Consider the following 17226-nt stretch of genomic DNA (forward strand, 5'->3'; position numbering starts at 1 on the left):
CTTATCAAATGAGACGAATCATATTTTATAAATAATATTAAAATAATTTTTGTAGTTGCGTAGTGGTCATTTGAAATTATACTTTGCGCATTTAAAACTTGTTATTCCAAATTAGGGGCGATGGGGTGATTCTTTTTATGATCGTGATATTCAGGCTAACTTATGTGCACCTTGATTAGTTCTACCAGGGGAGTGATCATTTAAAATTCTGGGTACACCAAGAATCAAAATACCTTTTCCCCTCTAAATGGCCTAAAACTGGCTTGGTATAACAGCAAATTCTTGCAACTGCTTCTCACATACTTGGCAACCTCATGTGAGTGTATGCAAAATTTAGAGCAAATAAGTTCATTTAATTACTGAGGCAGAACCACAGCAGCAGCACTGCGATCGGCATTAAGGGTGACACAAACATGGCAAACGACTATTTGTGTTGTTTTTACTATTTCAAGATCCTCCAATTTGATTGAATGTTAACAGTCAAAAAGGCAACAAGCTAATAGAGCATCCGAGAATTCCTCAAGCCTTTCATCACTTCCATCTTCGGGGCAAGATCAAGCCTCTCACAAGCTCAAGTAAACGATGAAAAGATTAAAACATAGCTGAAGGAACTAGTTATGTGAAGGCAAGGAAAGCTTGTACCGGAAGCTCCCACAAGACTCGGCCAACTTAACCAGCTCTTTCGCATTTTCAATCTTAGAATGCTCAACCAAGCCATCGACAACCCTCTGCATTATTCTATTACAAATAGCTTTATGTGACTTCATTGCTTTCTTGCACAAACGCAGTGCAAAATCAAAATCTTTGGAGCTACAAGCAAAAGTAACAAGCATTGTAAACGGTTTAAGATCCGGAAGGCAATCATTTTGCAACATCTTCTCATACCACATTTTGACCTCCTCCAGATTCCCCTGAGTAATACCCATTTTAATCATAGTGTTGTAGCTAAACGCGTCCGGTTTGAAACCCTTGTTAACAATCTCATCGAAGAACTGATTCGCCTTTGAAACCTCGTTAGCTATAACCAAACTAATTAACTTAATATTACAACTGCAAAGATTAGGGATAATATTTTTCTTTTCCATCATATCCCACAAATTATCAGCGTCGGAAAACCTTCTATTTTCATAAAATGCGTTTAATAACGTGTTACAAGTCACAATATTCGGCTTAATCCCAGGACTTTCAATCTCATCCATCAAAGACACAGCAGAATCCAACCAACCAGCCTTACACATGGCCTTAATCGCGGTGTTATACGACACCAAATCAGGCTCAATCGACAATTTCGAGGGCAATTCGCGAAACAAGTCGCCAATTTTATGGTATTTCTCTGACTTAAGATACGCTTCCAGAAGGGCGTTGAAGGAAAAGACAGTACGCGGGCAATTTAGTTGAGGCATTCATCGAACAGGTTACGTGCACGATGATCCATCTTCACCTTCCCACATAGAAGAATAAAACGGACTACAAAGGATTCGTTACGTATATCCGGGTAGTTTTTTTGATGTTCGATGATATCTATAATGCCGGAGAAGTGTTTGGCTTCCGTTAGTTGGCGAACGGCGGTTTCATAATGGAAGCGATTGCGTCGGAATTGGGGGCATTCAGATGATTTTTTGAAAGAGTCTACAATTGCTTGAGCAGAGCGATTGGTGGGTTTTGAACAAGTAGTAATGGGTTGATTTATTGCTGCTATCTGCTGGTGTCCGGCGAAGATGCCTTGCAGACGACGGAGAGCTGAAGTAGTAGACATTTGATTGCTCATTTTGGTAGCAGCTTGCCAATTCTGTACTTCCTTCGTCCCCATTTTATTCGGCACACTTTTTTTTTTTTTTTTTTTAGTTATTAGTGTCGAAAAAAAAATTATCAATCATACTTTAATTGATAATAATTTAACTTTAAAATTACATAAGATGATATATAAATACCCTTGTTATGAAGCCTGAGAATTAAAAGGTTCCGATGGTCAGTTATAAAACTTACAAGTAGTTGCATCATGCTTTTTGCACTAGTGTTAATTCGCTTGTATTTAGTTTCTCCTTTAGACAAGATGGAAAGTGTGCAGTTAAAGTGTAGAAAAATGCTTCAATTTTATCTCCCTCTAGTTTTTTTGGTGCTCTTAATAATGTGAATTCATTTTTTCTAAAAGAATGAATAAATTATATTTGAATTCGCGACATGTTAATAAATGCAAGGTGAAACGAAATGACAGTGAAAAAGCAGGATTTACTGCATACGAAACAAATTAAGCTGAAATTTTATGGATAAAGAGGTGACAAATCAACGAGGGATAAAAATACTTCATTTTTCTTAGTTCACCATAAAATTGTGAACCTTGATTAACAAATGGAACATGGCATGTAAATATTCTGAAAATGGAAAGTCAAGTTCAAAGATATTTTTTAAGTCGCTGTATTAACAAGTGGAACATGACATGTGACATGTAAATCTTGATTTTATATGTTTTGCTTGAGTTGGAGCTCTGTTGAAAAACACTTTTTTATCTTCACAAAGTAGAAAAGACTAGGTACCCGCCCCCTAGTGTTTGCTGTACTTTTTCTGATTTTGACTGATTAAAGTACAAAACACATGCTTGGAATACCGTAAACTCTTTCTAATGCTTAGTTGTACTAAAAAAGAAATTATTCCTGTCAAGTGTCAAAAAGTGAACGGAGAACAAAATTCTTAGGGTCACTCATTGTACTTCCTAATGCCAGTAATATTAGTAACAACCATAGAAGTCACAAACATAACTAACAAGAATATTTTGCCCCTTCCCTTTCTTCTTTCTTATTAATTTTTTTTCTGGGTGTTGTCATCCTTTAACCCTTATAGCCTACTGTGAGTCCTAGTAATGGAGGAGGGTTGTACTAAGTTGACAGCTAGGTATTAATAATCAAACGCTTGACGATAACGGTTTATACTATTTGGGATTGAGACGGGTAATTTGAGACGAGGAAGTATATGTTATCGTTCTCATTCAATCATTGTATGTCAATACTAGTTAGTCTGTCAATATAACATAACAATCACTACTATGCGTCATTTTCAAATAAGTTAAAGTCGGTATATGAATCTTTACTAAACATATTTTCCATTTATGTCTTTCTGCACAACAACAAAGATGTATTAGAGTATAAGTTTTCACCATTAGTTAATCAATAGTGGAAAGTGCAGTTAGACCAAAACTGAAAAGGGTTGTAGTGCCTGAACATCTACACACACTCCCTCTCTTTCTCATGCCAAAAATGAGTCCTTTCAACACACCCCAAGTACATTGTGATCAATAAGGAAATGCCCAACAAACTGCAACAACAAGATTCCCACCACCAAAAGAAATGTTTCTGTTGTGAGGAGCACCTATATAAACCAATTGCCTGCCTACCACAAAAATCAGTGCAGTGCCTCCTCTTTAATTAGCTGCACTCAAACATTAATCATTATCACTTATACTCTCTCTCCCTCTTTAGATTTCCTTTCTCTAACTTTTCACTTTGCATTAAATGGTCGTAATTAAGTGTGGTAAAATGGAATTCCCCAAGAGCCCATTTGATGATTCACACATGTCTGAAGAAAGGGAAGTAAGAGGGAGAACAGATAAAAGGAAGACAATTGATGGTGAAGTTAAAGAATACAAATCCAAGAACCTTAATGCTGAGAGAAAGAGGCGTCAAAAACTTAGTGAAAGGCTACTTGAATTGCGCTCATTAGTCCCAAACATTACAAATGCAATGAATCAAAACCCCTTCACTAATTTCTTTATACAATTTTCAAGTAGACAGTTTTCTAAAGAATGAATAATTTTTTACCCTTTTTTTCTTTTCTAAAAATCTTTAAAATTCTTGTCTGATTTCAGATGACAAAAGAAACCATAATCACTGATGCCATCACTTACATTAGGGAGCTACAAACAAATGTGGACTACCTAAGCGAGCAGCTTCTTGAAATGGAGGCAACTCATGCAGAACAATTGGAGACAAAAAATGAAGTGATTATCGATACTGCAGAGGATATGGGTAAATGGGGCATAGAGGTAGGTAACTTTATGCATAAACCCAAAGTAACAATCTTTGATATTCTTGAGTTAAAAGGGTCATCTCCCAATCAACTACTACTAGACAGTAAAGCAACTTTTATTTTTTTGTCTTTTTAAAACAGCCTGAAGTTCAAGTGGCTCACATTGGTCCAACTAAGCTTTGGATAAAAATAGTCTGCCAGAAGAAAAGAGGTGGATTTACTAAACTAATGGAGACAATGAATGTTCTTGGATTTGATCTTAATGACACCAGTGTCACTGCCTCCAGAGGAGCTCTGCTTGTTACTGCATCTGTGGAGGTAGGAGAAACATATGTTAAAAAAATGAACTTTTTAGTAGCAATGAAAAACTATTGCCTAAATATGTCAGGATTTGTAGTAGTAGAAAAAAGATATCTTGCTTAGCATCTTGTACTGTGTGTGCTAAAATATAAGAACATAAACAATTAGTTAATCTTTCTATGTATTTTCAGGTGGTTCGCGGTGGACTAAATGAAGCTAATCAAATCAGAGAGATCTTGCTGGAGATCATCCGCGGAATCTAGAGAAACTAGCACCGGCATGAGTCCCTAATTAATCCAGTAGATTCGGAAGTCCTCTACTGGCTTTAGTGTCGCTTTAGTACTCTATTACCTATATTATATCCCAAGAGGAATTTAAAATTTTTGGAGAAATGCCAGAGTACCTTTATAGTTTCTGAATGTCAAAAGGACTTAATCATGTTTTCCATCATTGAAAGATAGATAGATTTCTATTATATCCAAGTTGTCTGGAAAAAGCTTGTGTGAACTGTTTTTTCTTTCAAATATTTGTCAAGTAACATATCATATGTTACTAACTACTTTCTCCTATCTTAATTCTATTGCATTTTTCATGCAATCAAGTTTGACTTAATTCAACTGAGGAATAATTTACTTTAATTTGAATCTTCCATGGTGGGATCCATACTCCAAGCCTTTTGGCTTCTATAAGTGAAACATTGAATAAGTAGTATTTTTGGTCACTTCCAACTAAATGATAAAGCTGTTACACAATCAAATAGCCCGACAGGGTAGCAGCGGAAAATACCCAAGATTAAACTTTTCCTTTCAACTTGAACCAAGAGGAGACAAGCAAATCAAGCAAAACAAAGTAATATGGTAGCAAATGAATTACCACACAAATGCGATAGGACAAGAATAAAGGCAATCACACAAGACACCAAATTTACGTGGAAAACCCTTCAATGTGAAGAGTAAAAAAATACGGGACCAAACCTCCACTATAATCACCAAAGAGTTGCAATATTGTCCTCCAAAATGGCAACCAAACAAGTGTCAACCAACAAGAAACAATACATAAACCACAGCACCAAGCACTAGAGAAATAAAGGAGTGAAAGTACAAAAAATGCAGCTACTGTTCGGGAATGAAGAACAGAAGCTACAGGTCATCAAATCAAGCTCCGTCAGTTCCTAATCAAATATTGAGATGAGAGGAACAAGCAGTCCAAAAATCAGCTCAATCGTACAAGAAATGAAGCGGTAATCGCAATTTGAAGTTGACAGCTGTGGCTAAAATTTAGGTGCGAAAATTAGCTTTGTTTTTCTCTCTTTGGCTATTGAAAATTCTCTTTTTGTAATATGCCCCATAGTAATGGGCTTATGGGCAAAAGTGGATTGGTCCAAATTGGGTTTCATTTATCCATATAGGAATAACCCGACAAAAGCGAGCACATTGAGTGTCCTCCGTGTTTGAATAAGATATTGAACAAACACCAATATAAGACGTGTGAACAGTAAAATTTATGGCAAAACTTCTACCTATATATAATACAGCAAGACATTTGTTACACTGTCTTTCTTGTTTTCTTCTCTGTTCTTTGACCGCTGTCATCCTCAATGAACTGCCAAAAATAAACCTGCCTCAAGCATAGCCTGCCCGTGTTAAAACTTCCTCCGACTGGTTCAACAAACACAAAAAAAAAAGAAGAAGAAGAAGAAAAGACTACTTGAAAAATCAAATCAGAGTCAAATATTCATAATTTAAGACGATGGAAGTGTACCTGCCGGTCTTATAAAATAAACATGAAAACGATTCTCTCAAGTCTATATTAGTACTAGGACTTTAACGCGTGCACAATTGAATCAATATTCATATTTCCATGGCTAGGCTTAGGTTTCTCCTCATTTGCCTAGTTGTAGCTCAAATTTTGCTTATGCAAAAAGTTAACGCGCTTAGAAAATTAGACACCTCGACATCAGTCCCAAGTTCTGCGCCAGGAAGAGGTGATCAAGCTCCAGCAGTCACACATGTCAGGACTCATCACTCTTTCAACAAGTCCGTTGTTGGTGGAGACGTGATCCTTGGCGGCTTTGCCACCGCTCTTATTGCTTCCATTTTTTGTTACATTCGAGTCACAAGAAGAGGAAACCAACATGGTCAGGGCTGAGCCACAGCATTTTTAATTTTGTACTCCTTTTGGTTTCCAAATTAAACATATACACAGGGTGCAGTTCAGTGTGAAGGTGCATCTACTCAAATATATAACAACATTTTGCTCATTTTAGATGGCGGGATAATCTAATCAGACACATTCTTGCTAGTCGCATTTAAATCTAGTCTATTTTGTTTTCTAGACATGTTCTTTTATTTTTATTTTTAAAGATATTCTTCCGGCAACATATATACTTGCGTAAAGCATCTAGTACCTATGAACTTTGACCAAATTTGTTATAACACACTCCAACTTTAATTTTAGTGTACATCAACACAAAAGGCTTACAAAAATGTGCTAAAATTGAGTTCAGAGGGTAATAGGACTCCCGTAAAATTAGAATGTGTCGTAACAACTTAGGACATAGTTCAGGAATACTGGATGCAGGGGCGGCTCTACCTAATAAAGAAAAAGGCAACTGCCTAAGGCTCCAAATTTAAAGCGCCTCATTTTTTTTAGCCATAATAGATTATAGGTTATTATTAAAAAATTATTAAATATTATTTATAGTAAAAATAAACTTCTTATATAAAAGTAAAGAATTATTAGGAGAATTCTGATGTATTTAAAGTATGTCTCAATAAAGATTAAATGCATTAGTTATATCAACGAAAAAAATTATTAAACGAATTATATAATAATATTTATAACTTTGCATCTCAAAATTTAAAATATAGACTTTATTAATAAAAATATTTTTTACTTCCGTTTGATTTTCGCCTTAGGACATCAATGTGTTTGAATCGCCCTGACTGGATGCTTATCTCTATATACTTCTTATTTTAAAAAGAACTTAATATTGTATTTGCATCTTCACATTTAGCAGTAAAACTTAAATCTCTGCTTTATGAATATAGAGAAAACCAGCACCATATCTTGCACTCTTTTTCTTTGTTTTGGGTACTTTAAAGAACTTTTCCCTATGAGGGTTGAAGAATTGACACTTGGTATTGCTCATCTGGCAAAGAAAAATTTTCCATCAGGCCACATGTCTCAGGGCCAAAGATGGATCCAATTTTGAACGTTATGAATTCATATTCGAAATTCTATCACGTCCACACTAATTTAGTTAGTTCAAAATCTAGTATTCGTACTCTTAACATATATGCAAAGTATAAGCTAAAATAATTAAGTTGGGATAAACTCATAGTTCCTACTATATCGCCCGCTAAGGCCAACGGGCAATGTCAAGTGGACGTGGACCTTAGGCTCTTTTTGTGATATATAGGCATAATTGGATTCTTTTCTATTAGAAAAGTTATTTTTACGAATTTGGTGCAATAAATCAAAATTTTGATGACTATAGCTATAGTTAACATTAATTTTTCATTTTGAGAAATGAAAAACTAAACAAAACAAGAGAATCTATAATAAGGATTCACATCTAAAGGAAAAAAAGATCCATTTTACATAAGATCAAAAACTTCAAAATTGAAAATTGTAGATACATAAGATCCAAATTGAAGTTCAATAATGCAAACAAACAAAACAAAATAGCCCTTAAACAAAAAGATTCACCTCTACCTAAAGAAATTTACATAAATCCAAAACTACAATAATGGAAATTGTGTTTTTGTAGACAGAGGACAAAAATAGGAAGCTGAAAAGAGAGTGCAGAACAAACTTGACACTATTCTAACCACCTGCATTATTAATCAATAGCATAAACTTGGTTTTGGCAAGGATTTTTTCTCTTTTTTCTTCAAGAAGCTTAATATCCCATAATAATAATAATCCACTGTGATAATTACTCTTTACAATCTTCCTTAACAAATTTCTTTATTCAATCAAAATTAATTATGTGACCAAACCTGTGGACCCAGAGCAAGTTGCTGGAAAGTCTAAAAATGATATTAACACATGGATCTACAGACCCACCCTGGTCTTTTCAAGCTTAAAGATCACAAATATTTGTGTCCCACATAATAATAATTGATATAATAAGGTCATGCAATTACAGCAATGCAAAAATTAAACCTCATCATGCACATTGCTGCTGAAATGACTACAAATTAAATTGGTCGTACAGAATTTTATTCATTTCTTTTTTATTTTCCTGTGTACAAAACATTAGTGTGACCCCCACCTCCAGCTACAAGTCATATTATGTCTAACTCACGGGTAATTCACTAGTGACTCGTTTTGGTAAATTTCATCCATGATCATTTAATTTTGTATTTATTACGCAAAAATCACATTTATTTCATTCATTTTATCTATGGCCATTTAACTTTACTCCGATCATCACAAAAGTCACTATGATCGGATTTTACAATAATTCTATCGGAAAAATGATATAGCAACCTTAATTAGTTCTTAATTTTAATTTAAGTGAATATATAATATATTACTCATAACTTGACCTTTTTTATACGTGCAATTTTCTTATGAATTATTTAATGAAAGAATACCAATTTCTTAATAGATTAGATTACCTAATGAAGATTATTTTCATCAAAAAATTTGGTTGATATTTTTATGAAACATTTCATAATATTGCATTCATCTGTCAAAAAGGTGCATCGAAAAAGAGTGATACATAAGATAAATTTTTTAAAACACATAAAATAGAAATACATGTACGATATTATTTTTTAAAAAAAATATTTTAATTCGTTGAAGATAAATCAACATGCTAAAGATAGTTTTAAAATAAAATCTTTTTAATTGTGTCATTGAATAAGTATTGTCAAAAGTTATACAAATAATGTTATATTAACATACAATTTTGTTAATAAAAGTTATAAAATATAAGTAATTTAATAGATAAAGAAATTATAGGATATCTAATGTTTATATTTATCAATTAAATTAATTAAACAATATGTAATTTATCATAAATTGAATATTATAATAAAAAAATTTAAGAGAATTAATCGAATTTTCAAACAATTAAAAATACAAAGACAAACTCAATAAATAGAGTAGTTTACCATATTATTATGATATACCGAATGCAAAGACTCAAGTGGCAAGAAAAAAAAGGTATGAAAAAATAATTTTATCAACTACATGTCACAATTTTAGGGGGAGAAAAATAATTTTATCAACTACATGTCATAATATTAGAGGAAAAAAATAATTTACCAACACATGTCTCAACTTTAGAGGATTTTAAGAATATATAAGTATAATTTTATTTAATAAAAATATCAACCAATTTTTTTTATGAAAATAGTCTTCATTAGGTTATGTAATCTATTAAGAAATTGGTATTCTTTCGTTAAATAATTCATAAGGAAAATTGGGTTGTGCACATATAAAAAAGGTCAAGATATGAATAATATATTATATATTTACTTAAATTAAAATTAAGAACTAATTAAGGTTGTCACATCATTTTTCCGATGGAATTATTGTAAAATCCGGTCATAGTGACTTTTGTGATGTCAAAGTAAAGTTAAATGACCATGGATGAAATGAATTAAAGAAAAGTGACTTTTGCGTAATAGATACAAATTTAAGTGACCATGGATGAAATGAATGAAAGAAAAGTGACTTTTGCATAATAAATACAAAATTAAGTAACCATGGATGAAATTTACCCTGCCTCGTGTCTCTAGCAATGCACAATAACCATGAGTTAAGAGTTACCACATAATTAACATGTAATTTTGTCTTTGACCATACCTTGCTTGGACCGTGAATGAATTTAGTTTGACCATCGCACTTCGATTCATGACATATAAAATAAAATCGGAGAGGACGTAATTAATAAAGACGGATTCAAGATTTTAAATCAGTGCATGTAATGTGCTATTATATTATCAAAACCTTTTGTGGCGACCACAAGAACAACAACGACGCTTTTATTCTCAAATAGACTAGGGTCAACTAAATGAATTTCCACTAGTCCATTAAATTGGGAATTTAACACCAATATACTTTTTCTGAATTTTTACATATATCTATTTCATTCACATATAATGCAACGGGCTGATGCCAATGGCGGAGGAACAGCAGGAAGGTAATTGAATATGGAAAATCGAACCGTACAAATAGGCTAAGAGTATTTTTTTTGATATAATTTCTTTAACTCCGTCACTAACTAATTGTAGTAGCCAATCTGGCTGCGGAAAGCTGGCACGCACACGGCTAGAGAGTCCGCATTGAGTTGTGCGGATGCCTAATTTAGTATACCACATGCTATTTCTTTTTAACTATATATGACCAAACTGATTTGAGTTTTGTCATTCGAGAAGTGACATGAATATCATTCTTTGATTTTCAGTCAGAAATTTAATAATGTTGGTGGCAGACAGAGCAGGTAAATGATTTGAATTTTGAAGTAATTGTTTATTTTAGGACAGGCCGGAAAAACGGAAGTATACTACTACTATAATATATGGTCACACAATATTTTTCTGTGCTTTTGGTAATTCATAACTCATGTAGTAGTACCAATTTTCAACAGGCAAGCATTATTTTTTAACAAAAGAAGAGTTCCAAAATTTTCTCACTTTCACTTTCCAAAACTTTATACTGTTAGTTTCCACTTTATACAACCCTACAAGCACCTAATTGAGAATCTCATTTCATTGCACTTCTCTTTTTTTGAAGCTTCAAGCCTTCATCAACCACCCTCAAAATGAGACAAAGCCAAAAATGAAAGAACACAAGCTACAGCAAAACTGAAAGTTTTTTTATATCAGATTCCACTGACAACAAGTTTTCTTTTATCTTTTAATCTGAAATCCAGACTCCTCTCTTCCTTCCTTCTCCATCAACACACCTGCATTTCCTACATATCATGAAATTCAAGTTTTAGAATACATCAATTTCATTTTTTGATAGGTACAGAACAAAACAAATTTCAGATCCAATAACAAAATTATGCTAAAAAATCCAAGACAATAAAGATTATTGAAACTTATGGTAAGTGGTGGAGCTAGAGGGGTGGCAAATTACAATGCATAAATATGGTCAAACTACCTTGTTGAAAAATTCAGCCTCCACCATTGCTTGTGGCTTTAATAATTATGTGGTTAAGTTATTTGTATACATTGAAAAGTGACATTCTTGGCACAAACAAGGATTAAAAAGGAAACTGAAAAACAGAGAATTGGAGATGACAAACTAATCAAGAATGATTTATTTAACAAAAGCAACATAAAGAATGGAAGAAAAAAATAATTAAAGAGGGGTATGTATACCTTGAGGATTACAAATAGGTGGCTCTTCAAAGAGCGAAAGGGACATTTGTTTATGAGCAAGACCAATATCAAACAAGATGAGACCAGAAGAAGGATCATAAACTATGATATCTTTCACTGGTAACCAAAGAAAAAGCTCTTCTTGAGAAAGACCCTCCACTCCAATTAGCTCACCATAGCTAAGATTAGCTCTTACAACGCTATCAAAAGCCACCCTTGTCTCAAATTTTGCAACACATGGACTATCCAAGTAGACTTGTAAGTGGCCATTTTCATCAAGATCATATGATTTTACAGCATTTTTTGGGAATAATCCAGCTGGGAGTCCCCTACTTCTGAGAAGGTCATGGATTGAAGTTGAAGAAATGGTGGTGAAAGAGAAGAGGAGGATGGACACAAGTAGTGTATATATCTTGAGGAAGATGTGAAGGTTAGCCATGGGATATTAAGGCTATTTGTGAAAGTTGGTTCAAGGAGCTGAAGGAAAAAAAGGGACGATTTTAACAAGGTTTAGGGTGTGAGAAGGTGGGCCATAAACTCAATTATGTGTGATTAATTTCCTATATTGCCCCTTTTTAATAATTCAAGATTTTGTCCCCACATATGTTGTTGTGTTTTATCAAAGGATTTAAAACTCTAATCATTCACCAAAATATCTTCTTGCTCACAATGCTTTGGGCATTCGTTAGCAACATGTACTTCAAAGGGTAAATTGGACTCTAAGGTGATTAGTGAATTAAGAATTTGGTTCATGAGATACGCATTATTCTTTTTTACTGCATAAATAAATAAATAAGGATATATATATATTCATTATTAATGTTAATTTTGCACTGCAATATATGGATTGATGTACAATTGAGATTCACTATCGATATTTGCATTAGTCGAATACAAAAAAAGGACTTCTTTCGTTCACTAAACTAAGTATGTCTCGAATCCAATACAACATATTTTTGTTTATCCAAAGAAGATTTGACAAATTATATGTTGAGTTGTGTCACGAACATTCTTGTGACTTCAAATTGATGTCCAATATATATCTACTTTCAAGAGAGTCATGTATTTGACGCAAAAGAATATGAGTACAGAGTACTACTATATTACTATGCTCATATTCTATGGTGAACTACTAGGTTTGAATGAATCAAACAGCTAATAAGCTAACTTCAACCCTGATCTACTGAATGGCTATGGTCATTCTGGTCAATAATATGCAAGCTATGTTGCTTGAACTTTTTAAAAAATGTCAATGGGTGTGTGTCGAATTCATCAAAGCTAATATATTTTTAGAGAATTCGATACGAATGCGGCATTAAAAGTGAAGAGTCTGCGCAGCTTAGTATGCAAGGCAGTAACCATACAGAAGATGAAAATGAGATGGGGCCAATGTACATAAGGAGATGAGAAGGGCAGAAAAGGTAACATATATTATTATAAGTAGACAGAAGTATATGAGACACCAGACCAGACAGACAATTGGCTTAGGGTTAAAGGTTAGTAATGTTTCATAGTGATGGCCAATCAATCATGGCAGATAAAGAAGCAGCCACTGACACAATGCAAGTAGAAGCATAAGTAGTAATTTAGAAACTGTTCTATATGTTCTTTTCATACAAAATCTCTTTTGACGGAAACTACGAGGTTTCACCTACTTTGAATCTCTCTTTCTCCTCATTTATTCTTTCTCGCTAATGTTTCACTTCATATTTTGGAGTAATAAAACAAAAAGGCCTACACCATATTTATTCTTATTGATGTTGATTGTGAATCGAAGAAAATGAAATTATAATATAATAGTAATAATAAACGGAAAGCAGAGAATTCATTTCACTAGTAAAATAAAGGTTGGATCAAAGACATTATTCCTGTACAACTTACAAGAACTAGTTAAATTTAACTAATAGTTAAAAGTTCTTTTAGGGTGTGTTTGGTATGATGGAAAAGGAAAATATTTTCCTCAAAAATAAGTTGATCTTCCACTTATTTTCTCATGTTTGGTTGGTGAGTGAAAAATATTTTCCGAAAAATATTTTATGGTGTTTGGTTGGTGAGTAGAGACTATTTTTTAGAAAAATATTTTCTAGTGTTTGATTGGTGAGTGAAAAAGTATTTTTTTAGAAAATACTACTAACTGTTAACTAGTATATCAGTGCCTCTACCAACTCAACAATTTGTAAGAACTAATTTAAGCATAAAAAATAATATCAATATCGAATACTAAAATATTACGATCACCAAATTTAAGCAACTATTAATTAACAAATATAGAAGACACTTTTCAATATTTTGTCAGAATAATCTCAAGATACTACAATCAATAGAAATATAACGGAACGACAAGCTTATCAACCTCGTGAAACAAGTTACATCGATGACAAAATGAAATATGCAATTAGCAAAAGTAACATAGGTAAGTTTTCCTCTATGCATATGAAAATAACAATACATTCAACGAACATTAGAAATGAGAAAAATTCGGGCTTCACTATTTTTTATTTCAAACAGTGAAAAATTGAAGCAAAGCACAGTGAAAAATATTTCTGAGTAATGTAAATTTTTGAAAAATGTAAATTTTTTGAGTCATGTGAATATGAGTGTTGTTAAGGTGGGGAAAATAGGTGGGAGTGGGGTCATAAGTTACATTTGTCATTTTCTGGAAAATGACTTCTCTTGGCCCATGAGGGAAGTCATTTTCCCTCAAATTGAGAAAATGAATTTTTGCGAAAAATGTTTTCCAAACATTTTATTGCAACCAAAAAAGGAAAAATAGGAAAACATTTTTTATCATACTAAACACACCCTTAGAGTGTCAATTTTTTCTTTCCCATTCAATGCAATTTAGTTTAGAGTTCGATTAATTTAAATTCGTGTGAAAAGTCTTACTTTAATGGGTAAAACACTCTCTATTAGAACTAACTTCCTTTCATACGCCGAGCCGATATACCATCAACACCTTTAAAGATTTTTCAATTGCCAACTAAATAAGTTTACTCTTATATGTACTACTTTTAAAACGACTGATAATATAAAAAGTACTTTGGTATTAATACAGAGAAAGGGGTAAAAATAAAACAAAATAAGGTAATTTCTTTTAATATATCTATTTTAATTTTTGCAGGTATTCATATAACAACAAACTAGGGCCAGTTTACTAAAGTGAAGCTTTTGTCCTATTTCTAATAATTCGAGAGTATTTTTGGATCAAAAACTAAATATAGTACTACTATATATTTATTGCATTTTCAATAGCTAAGGAGTATATTTAACTTATTATTTTAAATATTATTTATTATTATTATTGTGTAAATAAGGTGAACTCACAAAAAATAGTCAAGGTGGTAATAGTGACTTCAACGTTTTTATCCTCCTTTTAGCCACAAAGTACCCTAAATCGCGGGACATTAAGACAAAGCATGGGACAAAGAAGAAGTGTCGTGAGTATAAAAAAATTAGCCTTTTAAATGGGGTAATAATCTTAATTAACAAAAAAGATATGATATGTAATGATATCCTAGGTAACCACTTTATGACTTTTTATGCCTCGCCGAATTATTTTTTGTGCATGTAGTGATTTGAATGTCTTTGTGCTTGTCTTAAACCTCACTTTGCTTTCCACATCATTTATTAATTACCAAAAATAATTACCTATTCTTAATATTTATCTAAGCTGTTTACAATATTTATCTTTACTATGGTTTTATTTAGATCTTTACAAATTTTTTCGTCTCTCATAAGGTGTTCAAAGAGCTTTTACATTCAAAGAATTGTTGGAGTCACACGTATTGTTTATGGGATAACAACATGCTTGTATGGGGTAACGCTTCATTTATGAGTCAATTTTTGCGGTTAAGCTAGGTCTAAGATCTATTTATTTAACAAGGATATTGAGAAAGATGAATATGCCCCTGTTTACTAAATCATTGTGGAGAAAATTAAACTTGGTGAATTTTTAATTATTATTAATATTATTATTATTTTCAAAAATAACCATTGCTTCATAAAATTAGAATATTAGTTATTCCATTTTTTCGAATTTTTTCCCCTGTGAACGTCCATTGGTAGTATAATCGGAAAGTCAGCAAACCATGCAATGCAATTATCAAAGGAAGACAAACATGATATGTCAAAGAAAGTGCAACAGCTTGTCAAATAAAATAAATAAAAAAGAAAGTTTAACAGCTCTTGAGTATGAAAGAAAAGAAATTAAGGTCGATACGTGATTGCATTTTTCTGGCAAATCATTACTTTATTAAATGGCCCCGTTTGGCCATAATAAAATATTTCAGTATTTGTTATTGAATTCGATATCTAAAATGTTTATTTGGTCATTAGTATTATACAGATATTGAACTTTAGTGTTTAAAAATACTAAGGAAGGATTGAAAAGTTTTTTTGAAGAGCATTTCCTCAGATATTATTAGTTTTTACTCACATTTTAGCTCTTATTTCTTCTAACCAAAAAAAACTCTTATTTCCAGTGAAATATGTTCAAATAAAACTCAATTACTACTAAATATATAATTTTTTCAAAGTCAACTTCAAACACTCCTTTGGGAGATTAGCATTTTTAGCCTTTCAAATATCAACAAAATTTGATTTGGTTCGTATGGTTTTAGGTTAAATACATTTAACCTTCAATTATTTGATGACTCCACTCTGAATCTTTACAAATTTATCAAATTATTAAGCGCAAAACGATTCAATTACAAAGTATATTATCCTATTTTAAGCGTATATTATCCAATCCATGTTATCCAAACCCGTACCATATTTCCTTTAAAGTATATATTAGCAGGAAAATGAATTATAATTTATTTGGTTAGAGTTTAGAAAATTGTTAACTATACGTAGCTCCGCGAGAGTTGAATTATGTAAAGCTGTGAGCTTATGAGCTCCAGCTCTCAAACCACTACATATAGATTTATCATTTTATGGTCATTTGTCCCTTTTTGGAACCTGAGAAATGCTTTATACACCTAATTATATTTTGCACTTTTCTTTGTCCTGTTTGTCTCATATTATTCTCATGCCTGCAAGGATCTCTCCTTTTATTAGTTAAAGAGTTTAAGGTATCTAGATAAATAAAATGAAAGGAAGATTTGCGCTCTTATGCACGAATTATTAAATAAGCCATCTTCCAACCAAGGTTAAGGAGTCAACTGCGCATTCTCAGCGGCGGGATCAAATATCAGAGTTCACGCCGCCCGCCCTGAACAAATAGGAGGCGCGCGCCAGTCGCACTATAGAAGAACGGCGAGGAGAAATTAAAGTTGCTAAAACAGAGGGGATGGGAGGATCGAACCGTTCAAATAATTCCGAAGAATCTCATCCTTTCCACGGAGGTAAATCTTTGCTTGCTAGGTAAGAGGATAGCAAGTTCCAAATTCTGTCTCGGGAGGACATGTATTTCTATTACTATGAAATTCAGAAATGAAGTAGTTAATGGTGCTGTTGGAAGGAAACTCAATGCAATCAAAGTTCTCATCAGAGTTCACCTGTATATGCAGCCAGATCAGTCTTTCTTGTGTTAACAGCCTCCCTTGCATTGCCAGCCAAA

At 32.7% G+C, this 17226-nt stretch overlaps 3 protein-coding genes and 1 long non-coding RNA gene across 4 annotated transcripts; 1 reads left to right on the forward strand and 3 right to left on the reverse strand.

Moving 5' to 3' along the window:
* Positions 1-611: 611 nt before the first annotated feature.
* On the reverse strand, positions 612-1810 carry LOC107861244 (pentatricopeptide repeat-containing protein At1g55890, mitochondrial-like). The gene is made up of 2 exons (XM_047407829.1): positions 1420-1810; positions 612-1348 (listed from the first exon to the last, which is right to left on the reverse strand). Exons 1-2 carry the CDS (start codon positions 1808-1810, stop codon positions 612-614), a joined length of 1128 nt encoding a protein of 375 aa, XP_047263785.1.
* A 992-nt stretch (positions 1811-2802) lies between these two features.
* On the forward strand, positions 2803-4887 carry LOC107861245 (transcription factor DYT1). The gene is made up of 4 exons (XM_016706595.2): positions 2803-3731; positions 3860-4036; positions 4162-4338; positions 4512-4887. The coding sequence occupies exons 1-4, from the start codon at positions 3507-3509 to the stop codon at positions 4581-4583; spliced, it is 651 nt and encodes a 216-aa protein (XP_016562081.1). The 5' UTR covers positions 2803-3506; the 3' UTR covers positions 4584-4887.
* On the reverse strand, positions 4038-7600 carry LOC124896028. The gene is made up of 2 exons (XR_007052391.1): positions 5840-7600; positions 4038-4330 (listed from the first exon to the last, which is right to left on the reverse strand). It is a non-coding gene; the product is annotated as an uncharacterized LOC124896028 (long non-coding RNA).
* A 3356-nt stretch (positions 7601-10956) lies between these two features.
* On the reverse strand, positions 10957-12155 carry LOC107861246. Its single transcript, XM_016706596.2, has 2 exons — positions 11667-12155; positions 10957-11254 (listed from the first exon to the last, which is right to left on the reverse strand). The coding sequence occupies exons 1-2, from the start codon at positions 12103-12105 to the stop codon at positions 11190-11192; spliced, it is 504 nt and encodes a 167-aa protein (XP_016562082.1). The 5' UTR covers positions 12106-12155; the 3' UTR covers positions 10957-11189.
* Between the last annotated feature and the right edge of the window lie 5071 nt (positions 12156-17226).

The sequence above is a fragment of the Capsicum annuum genome, chromosome 2 (assembly GCF_002878395.1).
Source record: "Capsicum annuum cultivar UCD-10X-F1 chromosome 2, UCD10Xv1.1, whole genome shotgun sequence".
NCBI classification, from domain to species: Eukaryota; Viridiplantae; Streptophyta; class Magnoliopsida; order Solanales; family Solanaceae; genus Capsicum; species Capsicum annuum.

Coding starts and splice junctions, on each gene's coding strand:
- LOC107861245 (XM_016706595.2), top strand. CDS start 3,507: ATGGTCGTAATTAAGTGTGGTAAAATGGAATTCCCCAAGAGCCCATTT. Junction 4,037..4,161: donor TGGGTAAATGGGGCATAGAG/GTAGGTAACTTT, acceptor TTTTTAAAACAG/CCTGAAGTTCAAGTGGCTCA. Junction 4,339..4,511: donor TTGTTACTGCATCTGTGGAG/GTAGGAGAAACA, acceptor ATGTATTTTCAG/GTGGTTCGCGGTGGACTAAA.
- LOC107861246 (XM_016706596.2), bottom strand. CDS start 12,105: ATGGCTAACCTTCACATCTTCCTCAAGATATATACACTACTTGTGTCC. Junction 11,255..11,666: donor ACCTATTTGTAATCCTCAAG/GTATACATACCC, acceptor CATGATATGTAG/GAAATGCAGGTGTGTTGATG.
- LOC107861244 (XM_047407829.1), bottom strand. CDS start 1,810: ATGGGGACGAAGGAAGTACAGAATTGGCAAGCTGCTACCAAAATGAGC. Junction 1,349..1,419: donor GAAGATGGATCATCGTGCAC/GTAACCTGTTCG, acceptor CCCTTCTGGAAG/CGTATCTTAAGTCAGAGAAA.